At 42.8% G+C, this 22,654-nt stretch overlaps 1 protein-coding gene across 1 annotated transcript in view; it reads right to left on the bottom strand.

Annotated features, from left to right (window-relative positions):
* Window positions 1-22,654, bottom strand: part of LOC139574338 (large neutral amino acids transporter small subunit 3-like) — a 34,792-nt gene that overhangs the window by 9,446 nt on the left and 2,692 nt on the right. The window contains exons 2-5 of the mRNA XM_071398827.1: window positions 16,756-16,916; window positions 12,278-12,476; window positions 10,045-10,100; window positions 8,517-8,593 (exon numbers count right to left, since the gene is read on the bottom strand). Coding sequence (XP_071254928.1) covers window positions 8,517-8,593; window positions 10,045-10,100; window positions 12,278-12,476; window positions 16,756-16,909 — 486 coding nt within the window. The 5' untranslated portion in view covers window positions 16,910-16,916. The remainder of the gene's footprint in view (window positions 1-8,516; window positions 8,594-10,044; window positions 10,101-12,277; window positions 12,477-16,755; window positions 16,917-22,654) is intronic.

Raw genomic sequence — 22,654 nt, 5'->3', positions numbered from 1 at the left:
CTGAGAGCGTCTTGGCTTCTGTGTGTGTGTGTGTGTGTGTGTGTGTGTGTGTGTGTGTGTGTGTGTGTGTGTGTGTGTGTGTGTGTGTGTGTGTGTGTGCAGGAGGCGATATCCCCACCGGTTCTCCGACAGAAGCCTAGAAAGCACACATTTAACGCATGTCCTTCAGGCACATGTGACTTCCCTTTTTGGCCAGCCAGGGTCCGTGGAAACACGTGAATTTAGGAGAGAGGAATGACCCAGCTGGTTTTACTGTCAGGTACATGGGAATTACTGGAAATGTTACATTCTAGGATAGATAGAAAAGCTGTGAAAAGTGTGTGATGACTGACAAAGCAAATGTGTCTGAGAGAAACAAAGAGAAAGAGAGGGGGGAGAAAGATGGAGTGAGACAAAACGTGTACTTGAGTCGGTGTTACGGTCCCTAAAGAAGGAGAATATACAGCTGTAGGCCTCCTCTCTCTCTAGAGTTTACAGGAAGCACTAAACCATGGCTGATTAGTAGTCTCTTCCTCTCTCTCGAAGGGCTCGGACACATCAATAGTGTTTGCCTGCCGAGAGTACTTTGCGAACTGAGTGCAAACCGGTCTTACATGTAGAATCGCACAAAAAATGGCAGATTTGAGCACGGATAAACGCCTGAATTGGAACACAGCGGCTGTACAGTAACATGCTTTACATGACATCAGAGCTCTGTCTCTGCGCTTCACAGCGCTGTATGGGTTTTGACTGACAGCCATTCTGAACTTGAGTACCTCGTGTGACAAAAGTTGTCCCCATCCCTCCCGCTAATTAGTGTTGTCACGATACCAGATTTTCCTTCACAAAAATGGAAACACGAAGCAGACTTCACTCTATGGTCCTTTAAAACCTACTTTTGTAAAATAGTGTGTGCAATAGCTTGCAAAATAAACAAATGTTACTCTGGGTGACAATATAAGGCTGTTTTTTTTCCAACATTAGGACTGTTTTCCTAAAAACAAACTGTCCGCTTCATGTTTTGTTTCCTTCGCTTCCTTACTTCCTAGTATCATGATACTGGCTTAGTGACAACACTACTGCTAGTGCTAACTGGGCAAATTTTGCTAATTTTCTGTTGTCTGTGTGAGGGAAATGCTGTAGATTAAGAGGACTCTATGTATTTTGAAAGATGAGTCCATATCATAAAACTCATGTCATATACAGTGTCAACGTTTATGATCACTATATTTGATGTACAGTTACAAGAAGACATGGAGTTAAACCCTGGGTTGTTCTGTACAGACTGAGCCCATGTTTGTCTATTGTAAAGAAGATTCTCCGCGGCACAAGCACCTGAATGCACACATGACTCCTTTCTATGCTCACCAAACCTCCGATCTGTTTCTCTGAACTGCATTGTGAAAGCCTAACACTGTAATATCATCTTTTATAACATAGCTAGTCATGTTGGCTTTAGAACAAGCATTCAAATGATTCCCACCTGACCCAGATTGCGTAAAACAACAGTAATTGTGTGATGGCGGTATTGCAGGTTTTTGTTCAAACCAAAACAACTACAAGTGTGCTTGCTCTAGTTTCTCAACTACAGAGCTAAGACTTAGTTGAAGACTCCTTTGACTCATAAAAGTGCATTGAAATTACTTTGTCATTTTTGTTTTATGTTGCACATACCCCACATTTTCCAGGAATATGCTTATCATGTTACTGAATGTATCAGAGTACTTTCAGATTTCCTGTAAATATAAAATGCACATCAAATCAACAATGTTTGGATTCAGTCTTGTGTCAGGTGAACTGTTGTGTCCTCACCTTTTGGTCTAATAATTTCACATAATCTCCAAACTGTTCCCTTTCAATTGCTACCATGGTTATCATGGTGTACAGTGCATTCGGAAAGTATTTAGACCCCTTCACTTTTTCCACAGTCTTGTTGGTTTCAAACTTCTTCCATTTAAGAATGATGGAGACCACTGTGTTCTTGGGGACATCCTGCAGAAATTTTGGGGTACCTTTCACCAGTACTGTGCCTCGATTACAAACCTCTCGCACTCTACGGACAATTCCTTTGACCTTGTGACTTGGTTTTTTTCTCTGACATGCACTGTCAACTGTGGGACCTTATATAGACAGGTGTGTGCCTTTCCAAATCATGTCCAAACAATTGAATTTACCACAGGTGGACTCCAATGAAATTGTAGAAACATCTCAAGGATGATCCATTTAAGCAGGATGCACCTGAGCTCAATTTCGAGTCTCATAGCAAAGGGTTTGAATACATAAGTAAATAAGGTATTTCTGTTTTTAATTTTATCACAATTTCTTAACCTGTTTTCGCTTTGTCATTATGGGGTATTGTGTGTAGATTGATTAATTATTATATACAGTTGAAGTCAGAAGTTTACATACACCTTAGCCAAATACATTTAAACTCAGTTTCACAATTCCTGACATTTAATCCTAGTAAAATTCCCTTTAAATTGTTTAACTTGGGTCAAACGTTTCGGGTAGCCTTCCACAAGCTTCCCGTTGGGTGAATTTTGTCCCATTCCTCCTGACAGAGCTGGTGTAACTGAGTCAGGTTTGTAGGCCTCCTTGCTCGCACATGCTTTTTCAGTTATGCCCACACATTTTCTATAGGATTGAGGTCAGGGGTTTGTGATGGCCGCTCCAATACCTTGACTTTGTTGTCCTTAAGCCATTTTGCCACAACTTTGGAAGTAGTTATTTTTATTTCACCTTTATTTAACCAGGTAGGCAAGTTGAGAACAAGTTCTCATTTACAATTGCGACCTGGCCAAGATAAAGCAAAGCAGTTCGACACATACAACAACACAGAGTTACACATGGAGTAAAACAAACATACAGTCAATAATACAGTAGAAAAATAAGTCTATATACAATGTGAGCAAGTGAGGTGAGATAAGGGAGGTGAAGGCAAAAAAAAGGCCATGGTGGCAAAGTAAATACAATATAGCAAGTAAAACACTGGAATGGTTGATTTGCAGTGGAAGAATGTGCAAAGTAGAGAGAAATAATGGGGTGCAAAGGAGCAAAATAAATAAATACAGTAGGGAAAGAGGTAGTTGTTTGGGCTAAATTATAGATGGGTTATGTACAGGTGCAGTAATCTGTGAGCTGCTCTGACAGCTGGTGCTTAAAGCTAGTGAGGGAGATAAGTGTTTCCAGTATGCTTGGGGTCATTGTCCATTTGGAAGACCCATTTGCGACCAAGCTTTAACTTCCTGACTGATGTCTTAACATGTTGCTTCAATATATCCACATCATTTTCCTACCTCATGATGCCATCTATTTTGTGAAGTGCACCAGTCCCTCCTGCAGCAACGCACCCCCACAACATGATGCTGCCACCCCCGTGCTTCACGGTTGGGAAGGTGTTCTTCGGCTTGCAAGCCTCCCCCTTTTTCCTCCAAACATAACGATGGTCATTATGGCCAAAGAGTTATATTTTTGTTTCATCAGACCAGAGGGCATTTCTACAAAAAGTACAATCTTTGTCCCCATGTGCAGTTGTAAACCATAGTCTTGCTTTTTTATGGCGGTTTTGGAGCATTGTCTTCTTCCTTGCTGAGCGGCCTTTCAGGTTATGTCGATATAGCGGTATGACGGCTGCGTGGTCCCATGGTGTTTATACTTGCGTACTATTGTTTGTACAGATGAACGTGGTACCTTCAGGCGTTTGGAAATTGCTCCCAAGGATGAACCAGACTTGTGGAGGTCTACAAGATCTACAAGGTCTTGGCTGATTTATTTTGATTTTCCTATCATGTCAAGCAAAGAGGCACTGAGTTTGAATGTAGGCCTTGAAATACATCCACAGGTACACCTCCAATTAACTCAAAAGATGTCAATTAGCCTATCAGAAGCTTCTAAAGCCATGACCTCATTTTCTGGAATTTTCCAAGCTGTTTAAAGGCACAGTCAACTTAGTGTATGTAAACATCTGACCCACTGGAATTGTGATACAGTGAATGTTAAGTGAAATAATCTGTCTGTAAACAATTGTTGGAAAAATGACTTGTGTCATGCACAAAGTAGATGTCCTAATCGACTTGCCAGAACTATAGTTTGTTAACAAGACATTTGTGGAGTGGTTGAAAAATGAGTTTTAATGACCCCAACCTAAGTGTATGTAAACTTCCGACTTCAACTGTATTTTTTTAATCAATTTTAGAATAAAATATACAGGGGGTAGTGGTACCGAGTCAATGTGTGGGGGTAGAGGTTAGTCGAGGTAATATGTACATGTAAGTATGGATAAAATGACTATGAATAGATAATAAACAGTGAGTAGCAGCAGCGTAAAAAGGGAGGGGGGGGGGGGGTCAATGCAAATAGTCAGGGGAGATTAACTGTTAAAGCCATTTGATTAACTGTTACATTTTTAGGGCCTTCCTCTGACACCGCCTGGTATATAGGTCCTGGATGGCAGGAAGCTTGGCCCCAGAGATAAACTGGGCCGTACACATTACCCTCTGTAGCGCCTTGCAGTCGGATGCCGAGCAGTTGCCATACCAGGCAGTGATGCAACCGCCTGGTATGGCAACTGCTCGGCATCTGACCGGCATACGCTTTTCATATTTATTCTGTAATAAACATTTCAATTTCACCCTATCAATAAAAGCCAATTCCCACAAGTGTATAGCATTAACCATAACTCAATATCACCCCTTCAACATCTACAGTATCTGTCAACCAAAACTCTGACGGAGGTTGGTAGAACAAGGTGTCTGCATTTGAAATAGAAAAGTTAAACTTTACAAGCAAGCAGTGTACCTTAACAATCTAATCTCCCTAAAATCTAATGTCCCTAAATAAATTGAATGTCCCTAAATCAATTGAATGTCTTTAAATAAATTGAATGTCCTAAATCAAGCCGCATGACATGACATCTATCTACCCACGATTCTGAGAATATGTGGTCTGAATCCAATGTAGGTTTCGTCTGTAAAGTTCACAATAAAACAGAGCTAAGCGTTAAATGTTTAATGGCAATCCCCTGGGCTCGACTAGAAAAACAATGGCATCAGGATAGAATGGAGAGATTGTTCAACAAACCAAACTGAAGTGACCTCCCTCATCAGGACTAAAACATTACAACCACAACAACATGGGCAGTGTTGCCACTACAACCACTGAAAGAGAAGGGCTGTCTATGTCTGCGTGTGTCCTTGTGCCCCAGTGCTGACATAAGTTCTAACAACACCCTTATGAAACCCGGTCCACGCTGGCCCAGCCCAGCCCAGTTGGGGAACAGACCGGGGTCAGAGAGACAAATGGAGAGGAGTGAATGTCAATAAAGATTGATAGTGTTTGTTTGTGTGTGTGTGTGTGTGTGTGTGTGTGTGTGTGTGTGTGTGTGTGTGAGTGTGAGTGTGAGTGTGTGTGTTGTGTGTGTGTTTGTGGAAAGCCATGCCACTGAGAAGGGGTGGGGTGGCAGGAGGACACAACTCCTCATGCCGAACAGTGTGTGTGCATTCTCTTTATTAGAGTTTGTGCCAAACTATGTGGGAGGCACTAGGGTTGTGAGTACAACAGAGAGAGAAAGGACAAACTGTCGTTTGATGTGTGTGACAGCATGCAGCAGGTATTCGTTTGTGAGCGTGATTGAAGGGGTGTGTGAATGTTTTGGACTGAGTGTTACAGTAAATATAGCTACACAAAGAGAGGTTGCTTAACTGGTCTGTCATCTAAAGCCAGGAGAAAGGCCAGAGGTTACAGGATTGCCTGAGGTCAACAGTACCTGACTAGACCTCTCTCAGTCTGTGTTGTGGTCTTTGTCTATGTGTTCCCCTAGTGTTTCTGGGGTTTCTGTGTGAGGACACACACATGGGGATCGAGGCAGTTCCGGATTTTCCAGCTGACTAATATCAGCTAGAACAGAGAGAGTAAGATAAGAACTGCGGAAAGAGGGAGAGGGAGGAAGGGGGGGTAGAGAGAGGGTAGAGTGTGCCCTTGTGTGTTTTGGGTTAAGGTGGGTGTGTGACGAGTCAGGACTTGTGATTGGTGGAGGCACAAGTGGGACAATTTCCATCTGGGAAAAGGCATGTGCAACTCAGGCGCCAAAATACCCCCACACACACCCACACCACATAAACAATTTCACATCCATAAACACTAAAAACTACCCTCCCTCAAAACCTGTTGGTGACTAACATACACTACCGTTCAAACGTTTGGGGTCACTTAGAAATGTCCTTGTTGTCCATGAAAACATACATGAAATTAGTTGCAAAATGAATAGGAAATATAGTCAAGACATTGACAAGGTTATAAATAATGATTTTCAATTTAAATAAAAATTGTGTCCTTCAAACTTTGCTTTCGTCAAAGAATCCGACATTTGCAGCAATTACAGCATTGCAGACCTTTGGCATTCTAGTTGTCAATTTGTTGAGGTAATCTGAAGAGATTTCACCTCATGCTTCCTGAAGCACATCCCACAAGTTGGATTGGCTTGATGGGCACTTCTTACGTACCATACGGTCAAGCTGCTCCCACAACAGCTCAATAGGGTTGAGATCCGGTGACTGTGCTGGCCACTCCATTATAGACAGGATACCAGCTGACTGCTTCTTCCCTAAATAGTTCTTGCATAGTTTGGAGCTGTGCTTTGGGTCATTGTCCTGCTGTAGGAGGAAATTGGCTCCAATTAAGCACCATCCACAGGGTATGGCATGGCGTTGCAAAATGGAGTGATAGCCTTCCTTCTTCAAGATCCCTTTTACCCTGTACAAATCTACCACTTTACCACCAAAGCACCCGCAGACCATCACATTGCGTGTGTCTGTGTTCTTTTGCCCATCTTAATCTTTTATTTTTATTGGCCAGTCTGAGATATGGCTTTTTCTTTGCAACTTTGCCTAGAAGGCCAGCATCCCGGAGACGCCTCTTCACTGTTGACGCTGAGACTGGTGTTTTGCTGGTTCTATTTAATGAAGCTGCCAGTTGAGGACTTGTGAGGCATCTGTTTCTCAAACTATACACTCTAATGTACTTGTCCTCTTGCTCAGTTGTGCACCGGGGCCTCCCACTCTTTCTATTCTGTTTAGAGACAGTTTGCGCTGTTCTGTGAAGGGAGTAGTACACAGCGTTGTATGAGATCTTCAGTTTCTTGGCAATTTCTCGCATGGAATAGCCTTCATTTCTCAGAACAAGAATATACTGACGAGTTTCAGAAGAAAGTTCTTTCTTTCTGGCCATTTTGAGCCTGTAATCAAACCCACAAATGCTGATGCTCCAGATACTCAACTAGTCTAAAGAAAGACAGTTTTATTGCTTCTTTAATCAGAACAACAGTTTGTAGCTGAGCTAACATAATTGCAAAAGGGTTTTCTAATGATCAATTAGCCTTTCAAAATGATAAACTAGGATTAGTTAACACAACGTGCCATTGGAACACAGGAGTGATGGTTGCTGATAATGGGCCTCTGTACGCCTATGTAGATATTCCATAAAAAATCAGCCGTTTCCAGCTGCAATAGTCATTTACAACATTAACAATGTCTACACTGTATTTCTGATCAATTTCATGTTATTTCACTGGTCAAATTTTTTAGCTTTTCTTTCAAAAATAAGGACATTTCTAAGTGACCCCAAACATTTGAACGGTAGTGTATGGTAACACAGGCCTACTGTACAGTAATTATAACACACACACAGGTGGCCCCAGACTAACACAGGCAAGGTACCTCATGTCATATGACGTGCACACACACGCAAACAACTACCTCCCAGAAACAACACTCTGTCCTCTCAGGTCTATGACGCTAATGTTACGCTCGTTTAGAGAATGAGACCAAAGCGCAGCGTGGAAGGTGTTCATGATATTTAATACTGAAAACACACACAAAACAACAAAATATAAAAACGAACGAAAAGTTCTGCAGGGCTAGACAGCAACTGTGCAAAAACAAGATCCCACAATCTAAGGTGAGAAAAAGGGCTGCCTAAGTATGATCCCCAATCAGAGACAACGATAAACAGCTGCCTCTGATTGGGAACCATACTAGGCCAACAAAGAAATAGAAACATAGATTTGCCCACCCAAGTCACACCCTGACCTAACCAAATAGAGAATAAAAAAGGCTCTCTAAGGTCAGGGCGTGACAGCTAACCACCCCATATTACTCAATCAATACTGGGAAATTCCTCTGTGCCGCAAAAACACCTTGTTGGCTCATCATACAAGCAGGACAAAACTGAATGATATTGGTTTTTCAGTGATATGGGAAGCCAACATCCAGTAATCGAGGTCTTCAAGGACAACAGTGTTTGCTGCTTTTTTGATCCGAGGTAAACAGATGTGAGGATTTGCTGTTTTATCAACGACTTGAATAGAGCAAATATTGACTGGTGCATTGGACAAACTTAGACCAGATGGACTGGAGGTGTCACTAGTCTCTGTGTGTGTGTGTGTGTGTGTGTGTGTGTGTGTGTGTGTGTGTGTGTGTGTGTGTGTGTGTGTGTGTGTGTGTGTGTGTGTGTGTGTGTGTGTGTGTGTGTGTGTGTCTCACCGTAAGGGAGGTGAAGGTCAAGCAGATTCCTCCGAAGCCGTTGAAGGAGAGGGCCAGAAAGATGAGAGCAGAGAGCTCTGGAGAGAGAAAAGGAGATAGAGGAGGTAAAGAAATAATCCACAAAAAAAAACTATATTTTGGTATTTTTTCATTAGTCCACTGTTGATACAGTCACAAAATGTTTCGCATGTGAGTGTGTTTTAAATATATACAATTTTCAAGTAATGTGACACATCATGATGATGACGCGTTTTGCAAGTTACACTTTGCTTCTTAAAAGTCACATTTCTTGAAAACTTGATTGCTGACATGCAAAACATTTTGGGGCTAATGTGGACCAATGAAACAAATACCAACATATCGTTTTGAAGTCGATTATTTCTTTAAACACTGTTGACTAGGTGTATGAAGAAGTGTATAGTCCACAGCAGGGGTCTCCAAACTATTCTAGCATGAGAGCTACTTTTACAAAATCTAACATGTCGCAAGCTACACATTTTTTTGTTATAGCTTTCAAATAGGCAAGTTCTTCTCTTCTCCTCTACCCTGCTACTCTTCCCTGGGTCCTTGGTGTACAAGAGATGTGTTTTCTGTTAACATACTTGGTAAAATAATGGTTAATAAACAAACTCTAAGGGGTCCACATAAAATAATGTTTTATATTTTCCTGAATTCAGTTCTCTGTTTTATTTTCTTTGTTCTGAGTCCATGCCCATGCTTAAATCACATCAGAAGACTATTTGTGAGGTCTGGGGAAAAAAACGAACAAATTGAATTTATTTTGTGTAATTGCTCATTGCGCATCTAGCAACAGAGGAATGTGTCGGTCTAGCCATGTTTCTCCTGTTAGGCCTACTGCTGCAGCACGTCATGGCAGAGTTTGCAAACAAATCGCCACTCAATTGATACAAATAATGTAGTTCTGTCAGGTAAGCCTATTTTTCTGTTAACATTTAAAGGGAAAGTTCACCCCGGTGACACTTTGGTTCTTGAAAGTCCAGTTTGTTGAAAACTTGACTGCTGACATGGAAAACATTTTGGGACAGTATCAACAGTGGACTAATGAAAAAATAGCAAAATATAATTTTTGAGTAGATTTTCCCTTTAATTGAAAATGTTTTGGGGGGAATGGCTTTCTGTCTACCCACAAGACGGTTATCATTAGCATCACTAACTGGCTACACACAAAATAGACTAACACGCACACCAAACAGACAGACGGGGGCAATATTGGCGGAAATTAATTGGCAGATATTGTGGCTAACCGGGGGTGGGATAATGTCAATATTGCTTTGATTGGATAGTAGCTGGGAGCTTTATGTTTATGACAGTTTGCGATGGAACTCGTGAAAAAAATGCATGTACTTTCAGAATTGATTGGCGAGCTACTCATATGTGGGCTGTGAGCTACAGGTAGCTTGTGCTCGACCTGTTGGAGACTCCTGGTCTACAGGTATCGACAAGTGGCAGTGTGTGTGTGTGTCTGTGTTTGTGCGTGCCTGTGGTGGGGATAATGTCTGTCACTTACGATGAGGATCGTACGCTGATATTGACATCATGGCACAAGAGAGCCCAAAACAAAAACTGCAAAAAAGGAAGTTTCATTTTTAAATGGACATCCAGACCTAAAAAATACATTATTATACATTCATTAGCAAATAACAACGGTACATTTCAAGACAAGGAGGGAGATGAGAGCGGTGTACTAGTCAAATCTCTCTCTCTCTATTTGCTTTTTTCTCTCCCTTTTTGACGGAAGAGATTCCAACGAGGCAGAGGTTCTCCTCGAGCCATGTGTCTGTCATTACAGCATTCACACACCTCTTTTGTCTGTCACACATTCCTCATTACTCATACCTCCACTATGGTAAACCTAAAACACACACATACGGAAACACATTGACACGTGTACTTTAAACCAGCGATTCTCAACCGGTGGGAGGTTTTGAATGGGTGGTGAATACTCCAGTCTGAATTTAAATGACTCAAACCAGGTATAAAGTGTGTAGAAATGATAATGAACCTATATTTCAATCACAGTATTTTCAATATAGAGTTATTAGCAGTGCTATTTAGCAGATTTTGTGAACATAAACATTCTTCATCGAGAATATGGGCAAAATGGAATTATTGACAATGAAAAAGGTGTGACTGTTGTTCCCTTGTCATATAATTGGTACAATAAATATCAATAAAGCATTAAAAGTAGTTTTCCAGACTGCTTTTTGGCCCAAAAAATTGCAATGCGAATATTGGATCGCTACTGAGACAACCTGGTTCAATTTGGGTCCCAAGGCAAAATCAGTTGAGAACCACTCCCTTAAACACACACACACACAAAAAGACAAACACAGCCCCACCCATGTTCACTGAGGAGACACAAAAGACTAAATGCCCCTCCACCCGCCCTGGGTGTGTGATCTGGCATAATCTGACTTCCTCTGCCTTTAAGCAGTCTGACATTAACTTTTTGGGCTTTACCACTATTTCCCATTCCAATTTTTTGGGGGACTGCCTAGCGGTTAAGAGTGTTGAGCCAGTAACTAAAAAGTTGCTGGTTTGAATCCCTGAGCTCACTAGGTGAAACATCTGTCGATGTGCCCTTGAGCAAGGCACTTAACCATAATTGCTCCTGTTCCTCTGGATAAGAGCGTCTGCTAAATTACTAAAATGTAAATGTGAAAATGTCGATACAGCGAAAGTACTTTGGTGGGAAAAAACTATTCAATTAGAGCTATATGACTAGTTTCGACAATCGTTAATATTCATGATGGCCACTGATATGGAAAATCTCGTTTGAATGAATAACTTTCATGGCTTTGCAAAGATCTGACAACTGCTTGCTGATTGCCCATTGGGCCAGGTGTGAATGTTCCGGGGGCCTAACCTACCCAAACAGTTTGAATACAATGGGAAGTCTGTTGATGGCTCATCAGCAGGCAGTAGGTATGCTAAATTGAGAGCCTGTGAAAGGCTCTTGTGCTTGCAGGAACAATACCATACAATACTTGCTTTATTGCCCAGCAGTGGCCCTGGAGCACTTAGGGGTAAAGTGCCTTGCTCAAGAGCACAACAGCATTAGATAGTATACAAGATATTGAACCCGGTAATCCTCCGGCTGCCGGCTCACCCCCTGCAGATTTCACAGCAGGCAACTTGGGGTTCGAGCCGGCAACCCTCTGGTTACTGGCCAGCTTCTCTAACCTCGAGACATTTTACATTTATATTTTAGCATACTTAACTGCCTGCTGATGGGCCATCAACGGGCTTCCCATTGTATTCAAACTGGTGGGTAGTTTAGGCCTCCGGAGACCTCCGCCACCCCAACAGTAACGTATACTCTTTTACAGAATAGTGTACGTTAACACCAAGGATAAACGGATATCCCGATATGCCTTGCTCATATGAATATCAAATGATATCGATATCATATTGAATTATCACTATTGGTACTAACCACTAGTTAATTAACCAATAAGGCACAAAGGGGTGTGGTATATGGCCAATATACCATGACTAAGGGCTGTTCATAGGGAACAACGCAACGTGGAGTACCTGGATACAGCGTTAGCCGTGGTATTGGCGATATACCACAAACCCCCGAGGTGCCTTATTGCTATTATAAACTGGTTACCAACGTAATTAGAGCAGGAAAACAAGGTGTTTTGTCATACCCGTGATATTCTGTCTGATATACTACGGCTGTCAGCCAATCAGCATTCAGGGCTGGAACCACTCAGTTTATAATGTTATATAATTACCTGCCGAGGAGGCGTAGTGGGCGCGGGCCGTACTTGTCCATGAGGATGCCCAGGGGCAGGGTGGCAGCGCTGAGGAGGAAGGAGCCGATGGTGAAGCCCAGGTTGAGCATTTCCTCCTGGTCCACACAGCTCACCCAGATACCACTCTCCCAGGAAGTCAGGTTGCCCATCGCCAGCAAGTGGGCCATCGTGTCGTTCTCTATGGGAGAGATGCAAAGGTTACCGCTCATCCCTGATAGCAGTGTATTCTGAGGAAGAGTGTGTGTGCGTGCATGAGGAACAGCATGCATTAGTGGAGGCTGCTGATGTGAGGACGGCTCATAATAATGTCTGGAATGGAGCGGCATCAAATCATGTGTTTGATGTATTTGATACCATTCCGCTCCAGCCATTACCACGAGCCCGTCCGGCCCAATTGAGGTGCCACCAACCTCCTGTGGCATGCATTCGGAAAATATTCAGACCCCTTGACTTTTTCCACATTTTGTTACAGCCTTATTCTAAAATGGATACATTTTTTCTTCTTCTCATTAATACACAAAAACCTGTTTTCACTTTGTCATTATGGGGTATTGTGTGTAGATTTTTAAAATAAATAACTTACTTACATAAGTATTCAGACCCTTTGCTATGAGACTTGAAACTGAGCTCAGGTGCATCCTGTTTCCATTGATCATCCTTGAGATGTTTCTACAAATTGATTGGAGTTCATCTGTGGTAAATTCAATTGATTGGACATTCCAGAAGGACAACCATCTCTGCAGCACTCCACCAATCAGGCCTTTATGGTAGAGTGGCCAGACGGAAGCCACTCGTCAGTAAAAGGTACATGACAGCACGCTTGGAGTTTGCCAAAAGGCACCTAAAGACTCTCAGACCATGAGAAACAAGATTTTCTGGTGTGATGAAACCTAGATTGAATTCTTTGGCCTGAATGCCAAGCGTCAAGTCTGGAGGAAACCTGGCACCATCCCTACGGTGAAGCATGGTGGTGGCAGCATCATGCTGCTTCAGCGGCAAGGACATGGAGACTAGGAGACAGGATCGAGGGAAAGATGAACAGAGCAAAGTACAGAGAGATCCTTGATGAAAACCTTCTCCAGAGTGCTCAAGACCTCAGACTTGGCCGAAGGTTCACCTTCCAATAGGACAACAACCCTAAGCACACAGCCAAACCAACGCAGGTGTGGCTTTGGGACAAGCCCTCAAGAATGTTCTTGAGTGGCCCAGCCACTTGAACCCAAATATCTGTCCAAACTGACAGAGCTTGAGAGGATATACAGAGAAGAATGGGAGAAACTCCCCAAATACAGATGTGCCAAGCTTGTAGTATCTACCCAAGAAGACTTGAGGCTGTAATCACTGCCAAAGGTGCTTTAAACTACTGAGTAAAGGGCTTGAATACTTATGTAAATGGGAAATTTCAGTTTTTTATTTGTAATACATTTGCAAACATATCTAAAAACCTGTCTTTGCTTTGCCATTATGGGGTATTGCGTGTAGATTGATAAGGGGGGAAAACAATTTAATCAATTTTAGAATAAGGCTGTAACATAACAAAATGTGGAAAAAGTCAAGGGGTCTGAATACTTTTCGAATGCACTGGATGTCTTCCTCCTCTGTGTATGTAAGTCTTCCTCCTCTGATAGTGTGTGTTTATGTCACAACTTCCGTCGAAGTCGGCTCCTCTCCTTGTTCGGGCGGCGTTCGGCGATCGACGTCACCGGCGCTCCATTTTTCATATGTCCATTTGTTTTGTCTTGTTCCATACACACCTGGTTTTCATTCCCCAATCAATCTACATATATTTAGCCCTCTGTTTCCCATCATGTCTTTGTGTGTAATTGTTTATTGTTATGTGGATTTTGTCAGGCGCTATACTTTTGATATGTTCCGTATTTTTGGCACGTTATTGTTCTTATGTGCTGTCATTTTTGGAACGGAATTTAAGTGTGCCTGTTTATTACACTGCTCTCCTACACCTGACTTCGCCTCTCATACACACCCCTGACAGTTTGTTGGTCTGGGTTTCCGTTAGGAAAATGTGGCGCTGGACATTTGACTGGCAACATTTTAATTTACCCGTCATTTAAGAAATGTATCTATTGGTTGCGTAACCTGATTAGGGCGTCCACCCACTGAGGGGGAATTGGTTTTGTCGTGCCCTCTTCACGACTGTCTTGGTGTGCTTGGACCATGATAGTTTGCTGGTGATGTGGACACCAAGGCACTTGAATATCTCAACCTGCTCCACTACAGCCCCGTTGATGAGAATGGGTGCGTGCTCGGTCCTCCTTTTCCTGTAGTCCACAATCATCTCCTTTGTCTTGATCACGTTGAGGGAGAGGTTGTTGTCCTGGCACCACACGGCCAGGTCTCTGAGCTCCTCCCTTTAGGCCGTCTCATCGTTGTCCGTGATCAGGCCTACCACTGTCGTGTCATCAGCAAACTTAATGATGATGTTGGAGTCGTGCCTGGCCATGCAGTCATGAGTGAACAGGGAGTACAGGAGGGGACTGAGCACGCACCCCTGAGGGGCCCCCGTGTTGAGGATTAGCGTGGTGGATGTGTTGTTATCTACCCTTACCACCTGGGGGCGGCCCGTCAGGAAGTCCAGGATACAGTTGCAGAGGGAGGTGTTTAGTCCCACGGTATTTAGCTTAGTGATGAGCTTTGAGGGCACTATGGTGTTGAACGCTGAGCTGTAGTCAATGAATAGCATTTTCACATAGGTGTTCCTTTTTGTACAGGTGGGAAAGGGTAGTGTGGAGTGCAGCAGAGATTGCATCATCTGTGGATCTGTTGGGGCGGTATGCAAATTGGAGTGTGTCTAGGCCTAGGGTTTCTGGGATAATGGTGTTGACCAGCCTTTCAAAGCACTTCATGGCTACAGACGTGAGTGCTACGGGTCGGCAGTCATTTAGGCAGGTTACTTTAGTGTTCTTGGGCACATGGACTCTGGTGGTATGCTTGAAACATGTTGGTATTACAGACTCAGACAGGTAGAGGTTGAAAATGTCAGTGAAGACACTTGCCAGTTAGTCAGCGCATGCTCGGAGTACACGTCCTGGTAATCCGTCTGGCCCTGCTGCCTTGTGAATGTTGACCTGTTTAAAGGTCTTACTCACATCGGCTACGGAGAGTGTAATCACACAGTCGTTCGGAACAGCTGATGCTCTCATGCATGTTTCAGTGTTACTTGCCTCGAAGCGAGCATAGAAGTAATTTAGCTTGTCTGGCAGGCTCGTGTCACTGGGCAGCTCGCAGCTGTGCTTCCCTTTTTAGTCTGTAATAGTTTGCAAGCCCTGCCACATTCGATGAGTGTCGGAGCTGGTGTAGTATGATTGAATCTTAGTCCTGCGACGCTTTGCCTGTTTGATGGCTTGTCTGAGGGCATGGATTTCTTATAAGCTTCTGGGTTAGAGTCCGGGCACCTTGAAAACAGCAGTTCTACCCTTTAGCTCAGTGCGGATGTTGCCTGTAATCCATGGCTTCTGGTTGGGGTATGTACGTACAGTCACTGTGGGGACGACGTCATCGATGCACTTATTGATGAAGCCAGTGACTGATGTGGTGTACTCCTCAATGCAATCGTAAGAATCCCGGAACAAATTCCAGTCTGTGCTAGCAAAACAGTCCTGTAGCTTAGCATCTGCTTCATCTGACCACTTTTTTATTGACCGACTCACTGGTGCTTCCTGCTTTAGTTTTTGTTTGTAAGCAGGAATCAGGAGGATAGAATTATGGTCGGATTTACCAAATGGAGGGTGAGGGAGAGCTTAGTATGCGTCTGTGTGTGTGGAGTAAAGGTGGTCTCGAGTTTTTTTCCCCTCTGGTTGCACATTTAACATGCTGGTAGAAATTGGGTTAAACGGATTTTAGTTTCCCTGCATTAAAGCCCCCGGCCACTAAGTCTATAAAATAATTGCTCTTGCACAGTTTGGTTGGCGTTTGGCTAGGCTACTTTGAAGCAAGGTAAGACATGCCTCATAATATGTAGTAAAACGTTCAGGTTTCAAACAATTAAGTTTATGTTTTCTAAATACATACTGCCTGTAGCTCATTGCAAAGTGGTGTGTAACACAGGGAAGCCTGCCTAGTTGCCTATGCACTTGAATGGCGAATGGGAAGCACGCTTCAATTACCAGTTAAGAAATGGTAGCTCTTTTTAATCATGGCCATCGTTTAAAAACGTTTTTTTATACATGTGATTGCCTTTAGAATCGTTGCACAATGATTGGGCTTATTAAAGCGCATGTTTCCCTCCAGCAGCAACAGACATCTGTTTAAGCTGTATCAGCAGCTCTTGCGCTACACCCACTGGTATCTGAATCAATAGGCTAAAATGCATTATTTCTCAATGGGATTTTTTCCCAGACAATTGGCTGGCTGCAATTATATTTATTAGCGTTTGATTTTTTTAAATCGGCCAAAAGCCGGCTATTACCAGCTAACAGAAACCCTGGTGTGTATCCTACCTGAGCAGAGGTGTGAGTAGAAGCCCTCGCCCTTCAGCATGAGGAGGAGGGAGCCCCATCCCAGCAGCACGGCAGAACACAGCAGGTTCTCCAACACCGCCGTCACAGCCATCCACCAGCGCCTACTATAGGCCTGGAGGAGAGAGGGCGCCATTGCTGCTCTGAGAGAGAAAGAATGCAGAGAGAGAGAGAGTGTGTGAGAAAGTAGAAAAGTGGAGAGAGAGAGTTTAATCAATACATGTAGATGTTACAGCCAACAGTACAGTATTAGACTACACATTTCCAGCTATAGGCCAGCATGTCACTTTGACAAGGGGACACTGGCTAGGATCCAGTGAGTCACCTCTCTGGAATCAGAAAGAGTTCAAAAAACAGAACAGCTCTGACCAAACTAGGTCATGGAACATCACCCACCAAACCCCCTGGTCCTTTTTCAGAATAGCAGTTTTAGTTCAAACCAGGAGGAGACACCAGTCTGCCTCTACCACACACATACACACACAACAGAAGACAGGTGACCTCAGTCTCTGACATGACCAACAGCCAATATCAAATAGCCTACTGTCCGGTCATGATCACCTTAACAAACTTGTAAAAAAGGACTAAGCGAGCAGCTGAGAGAGAAAACGACAGTGCAGTGAAAGAGGGGGAAGTGGGGGGGAAAAAGAGTGAGGGGTGGTGTCTGTCAGTGGACTTGAGTTAGCCTAAGTGGGGGGTGGACAGACGTGAACAGGATATCCATTCAACAGACTTTATGAGGGGGTCCTGTCTGTGACTGTGTAGTCCGGGCATGTGTGTGAAGGACAGACAGAGAGTGTTTTATTGAGAGATGGCTGAGAGAGAAAAGTGTGTGTGTCGGGGGGAGAAAGAGAGGGAGTGTGTGTGACTGTGTGTAATGGGATTAGGCATAGTCCAGCGCACTCCTTTGTGCCAAGAAAGTATCTGAAGAGGGGGATTTCTCTTGTAACTGACACCCCATGCTGGACACACAATCACACACACGGCTCCCTTAACCCTCTCAACAATGAGTAACATCTTTACAGGCACTTAGCAACTTATGTCTGTAAATGTGTTCTATCTGTGATTCCGAGGGAATAGAAGACATTGACTGGCAGCGACAATAACACTCCACAAACAACAATGGTGCTGCCGTACATACAGTTGAAGTCGGAAGTTTACGTACACCTTAGCCAAATACATTTGAACTCAGTTTTTCACAATTCCTGACATTTAATCCTAGTAAAAATTCCCTGTTTTAGGTCAGTTAGGATCACCACTTTATTGTAATGTCAGAATAATAGTAGAGAGAATTATTTATTTCAGCTTTTATTTCTTTCATCACATTCCCAGTGGTTCAGAAGTTTACATACACTCAATTAGTATTTGGTAGCATTGCCTTTAAATTGGGTAGTAGGTTGGTGGTCTGTTATCCCTCTAGTGGTGTGGGGGCTGTGCTTTGGCAAAATGGGTGGGGTTATATCCAGCCTGTATGGCCCTGTCTGTGGCCCTGTCATCGGACAGGGCCACAGTGTCTCCCGACCCCTCCTGTCTCAACCTCCAGTATTAGTTTATGTGTCGGGGGGCTAGGGTCAGTCTGTTATATCTGGAGTATTTCTCCTGTCTCATCCGGTGTCCTGTGTGAATTTAAGTATGCTCTCTCTAATTCTCTCTTTCTTTCTCTCGCTCTTCTCTCGGAGGACCTGAGTCCTAGGACCATGACTCAGGACTACCTGGCCTGATGACTCCTTGCTGTCCCCAGTCCACCTGGTCATGCTGCAGCTCCAGTTTCAACTGTTCTGCCTGCGGCTATGGAACCCTGACCTGTTCACTGGATGTGCTACCTAGTCCCGGACCTGCTGTTTTGGACCCTCTCTCTACCGCACCTGCTGTCTCTAACTCTGAATGATCGGCTATGAAAAGCCAACTGACATTTACTCCTGAGGTGCAGACCTGTTGCACCCTCTACAACCACTGTGATTATTAGTATCTGACCCTGCAGGTAATCCATGAACGTTTAAACATCTTGGCCATGTTCTGTTATAATCTCCATCCGGCACAGCCAGAAGAGGACTGGCCACCCCTCAAAGCCTGGTTCCTCTCTAGGTTTCTTCCTAGGTTCTGACCTTTCTAGGGAGTTTTTCCTAGCCACCGTGCTTCTACATCTCCATTGCTTGCTGTTTGGGGTTTTAGGCTGGGTTTCTGTACAGCACTTTGTGACATCGGCTGATGTAAAAAGGGCTTTATAAATACATTTGATTGATTGATGGTATGTACCAGCTAAGTATAGGACCTAGTCCTAGTATCTACAGCACATAAATTGGACTTCCAGAGAATCCCCTCCAGACATACCGGTAGGACTACAGACAAAAGGCCTGGAAAAGCTAATCTCTGTGCTATATTAGATAAGAACAAGATGTATCTCCGTGTGTGCCTGAAGTAACCTCTGTGCGCTAGTGGTAGCATGTGCATGAGAAATTATAGAAACATGTCACGTGGTGTGCAAACTGAGTTATATAAGTCTGTCTCTTACTTTCCCTCCTCTGCCTATCTCTCACCTCACAAGATTTCCCACCTCTTTTCCCCCTCCATGTGCTGTTATCACTCCTTCCTTCCCCTTGGTCTTGAGTGGGTCGTTAGTCGTTAGAAAGAGGAGCAGGGTGACCGTCGTGGTGTAGGAAATGCAGACATTTTCTTGATGTTTCACCACTCAAAAATAAAACGTCTAAATTCTATCCCCTTGCCTTTGATTTAACTTCACCGTTCAACAAATTAATTCAACACTTGACTGAAAGACCGGTTGACACTCAACTGAATGATTAATCGACTAGCACAGTCCTGGGAGCTGAGGCTTGCAAACAAGTAGGAGGACAAAGAAACAGCTCATTTTAGGTTAACAAACAACTGGCGGCCCCTATCATATCACAGTGTGTACGGTTTGTGTGTGTGGAAGAAAGAGTGAGAAAGGGAGAAACACAAACCAATTTTATTTCCTGCAGTACCTATATTGCAGACTACTGTACAACCCTATCCTGGCTAGGATACAGCTGAATGATGCAATGTTGTAACTAACTACTACTTGATATTTACTCAGCTCTGGACAAGGCTGTGTCAGAGGTTTGAAAATGTGCGGTAGCCTATTACAAAGCGTTGTGAAATGGATATTATTACAGAGCATTTTAAAACTAATTCTCTTTAGTTATAACAAGTGAGGCCATGTATTTGATTATTGTGACTCATCACATTAATCAATTTGGCTCTCTCTCTCTCTCTCTTCTGACCCAAGGGATGAATCTGAATCTGACCTTGACCAGTTGGGTTTACCAACCTCCACGGGCTGGACAACAGGACAACATGTCAGGGAAAACACTTAACTTTCAGTTCTCATTCAAAAAACGAAGCAGTGGCGTAAAGTAAAGTAAAAAATACTTTAAAGTACTACTTAAGTCGTTTGAGGGTATCTGTACTTTACTATTTATATTTTTGACAACTTTTACTTCACTACATTCCTACAGAAAATAATGTACTTTTACTCCATACATTTTCCCTGACACCCAAAAGTACTCGTTACATGTTGAGTGCTTAGGAGGACAGGAAAATGTTCCAATTCACACACTTATCAAGAGAACATCCCTGGTCATCCCTACTGCCTCTTATCTGGCAGACTCAGTAAACACAAATGCTTAGTTTGTAAATTATGTCTGAGTTTTGGAGTGTGCCCCTGGCTATCCGTACATTTAAAAAACAAGAAAATCATGCCTTCTGGTTTGCTTAATATAAGGAATGTGAAATGATGTGTACTTTTGCTTTTGATACTTAATTAAGTATATTTAAAACCAAATACGTTTAGACTTTTACTCAAGTAGTATTTCACTGGGTGACTTTCACTTGAGTAATTTTCTATGAAGGCGTCTCTACCTTTACTCAAGTATGAAAATGGTGTACTTTTCCCACCACTGTTAGGAAGGAAGTTCACTCTTGCTGACCTTTATTTTTTATTTAACTAGGCAAGTCAGTTAAGAACAAATTCTTATTTGCAATGACGGCCTACCCCGGGCAAACCTGGGCCAATTGCACGCAGCCCTATGGGACTCCTAATCACGTCCGGATGTGATACAGCCTGGATTCGAACCAGGGACTGTAATATATTAATATATGTATTAATATATTATTGTTCTTTCAAATGCAGGGTTTTTTCTGCATAGAAAAGTATTGGGTTTTTTCGTGCCACCTATGTCCAAACAGTAAAAATAAATAAACATTCTTGGTTTTAAATATGCAGAAATCGCTCCACCATTTCCTGGTTGCTAAAATTCTAATAGTTCACCTAATCTCAGTTTATGTGATAAAACTAGCAAGTAAAGTGTAGAAAATCATTCTACCATCTAAACAGCTGTGAAATATATTTTTAATTTCCAGAAATATGGCATTTTCAGCTGTTTGAAACTGGTTTACAAAACCGAAAGTAAAAGATGCAAAAACAAAACTTAAGGATGGGAAGCATAGAAATAGCGCACATAGAACTTGCTTTCAATGAGAATGACAGATCTATAACTTACTTTTCTATGTAGATTTGGTCATAGCACAAAAGTTACATACTGTAGCTTTAAAACCAGACCTAAATAATATAGAAAAGATAATGGACCTATATATATTTTTAAAAGATCATATTTGAGAACTATTACCAAAATAAAAGCCAAACTGTCAGTGAGAATCTAAAAATTTTAAAATTATGCATTCAGGAGTTTTGTCATGGCATGGGGCCCCCATTGATTTTGTGTCACTCAGAAAGCACATGCCATCGCTAAATGTGTAGAATTGCAGGAAATTAGCTTTAAAACTGAAACATTTTCTCTCAACCCCATGGAAACATTTTCAGAATTGCTTTAAAACAGTATATTTCATTGCAAAAATGTGTAGAATTGCAGGAAATTGTCTTTAAAGCAGCTATATTTTGTCACTGCAAACAACAGGAGGGTCTCTAAAATGTTCGACATTGGCCACGCCCCTCACCTGAACCCTGGAATGGACATAAAATGTGTGGCTCCAGAACCAAGTTAAATGTTATACATCTCCATCTCATTAGCTAGATATGTAAATTAGTTAATGGTTTGAGTGCCCCCCCCAAAACATCACACTGGTCGGATTGCCCAATCCAATGTGGACGAAAGTAGCGACCAGTGACAGTCATTTCCGAAATAGCTAGCTAGCTAAAAAGTAGTGATGCCATTCCGAGTCTCTTCGATGAGCTGGCTCATTTGTCAAAGTTCATGTAAAAGAACCGGCTCACGTTCAAATACATATTTACCAGGCCAAATTATGTATTTTTTTATACACTGAAAAAATCAGTATGGACCAGATTGATGCGCTCTCCCCAATTTTGATCCTGTAGTACTAACTCAAAAAAGTTCTGGGACACTGTAAAGTCCATGGAGAATAAGAGCACCTCCTCCCAGCTGCCCACTGCTCTGAGGCTAGGAAACACTGTCACCACCGATAAATCCACTATAATTGAGAATTTCAGTAAGCATTTCTCTACGGCTGACCATGCTTTCCACTTGGCTACCCCTACCCCGGTCAACTGCCCGGCACCCTCGACAGCAACCCGCAAAAGCCCCATCCATTTCTCCTTCACCCAAATCCAGATAGCTGATGTTCTGAAAGAGCTGCAAAATCTGGACCACTACAAATCAGCCGGGCAAGACAATCTGACCCTCTCTTTCTAAAATTATCTGATGAAATTGTTGCAACCCCTATTACTAGCCTTTTCAACCTCTCTTTCATATCGTCTGAGATTCCCAAAGATTCCCAAAGGGGGTGACACTCTAGACCCAAACTGCTACAGACCTATATCTATCCTACCCTGTCTTTCTAACGTCTTCGAAAGCCAAGTTAACAAACA

The sequence above is a fragment of the Salvelinus alpinus genome, chromosome 4 (assembly GCF_045679555.1).
Source record: "Salvelinus alpinus chromosome 4, SLU_Salpinus.1, whole genome shotgun sequence".
Classification (NCBI taxonomy): Eukaryota; Metazoa; Chordata; class Actinopteri; order Salmoniformes; family Salmonidae; genus Salvelinus; species Salvelinus alpinus.
The sequence above is the reverse complement of the archived record's forward strand: the minus strand, read 5'-3'. Positions and strand labels throughout refer to the sequence as shown.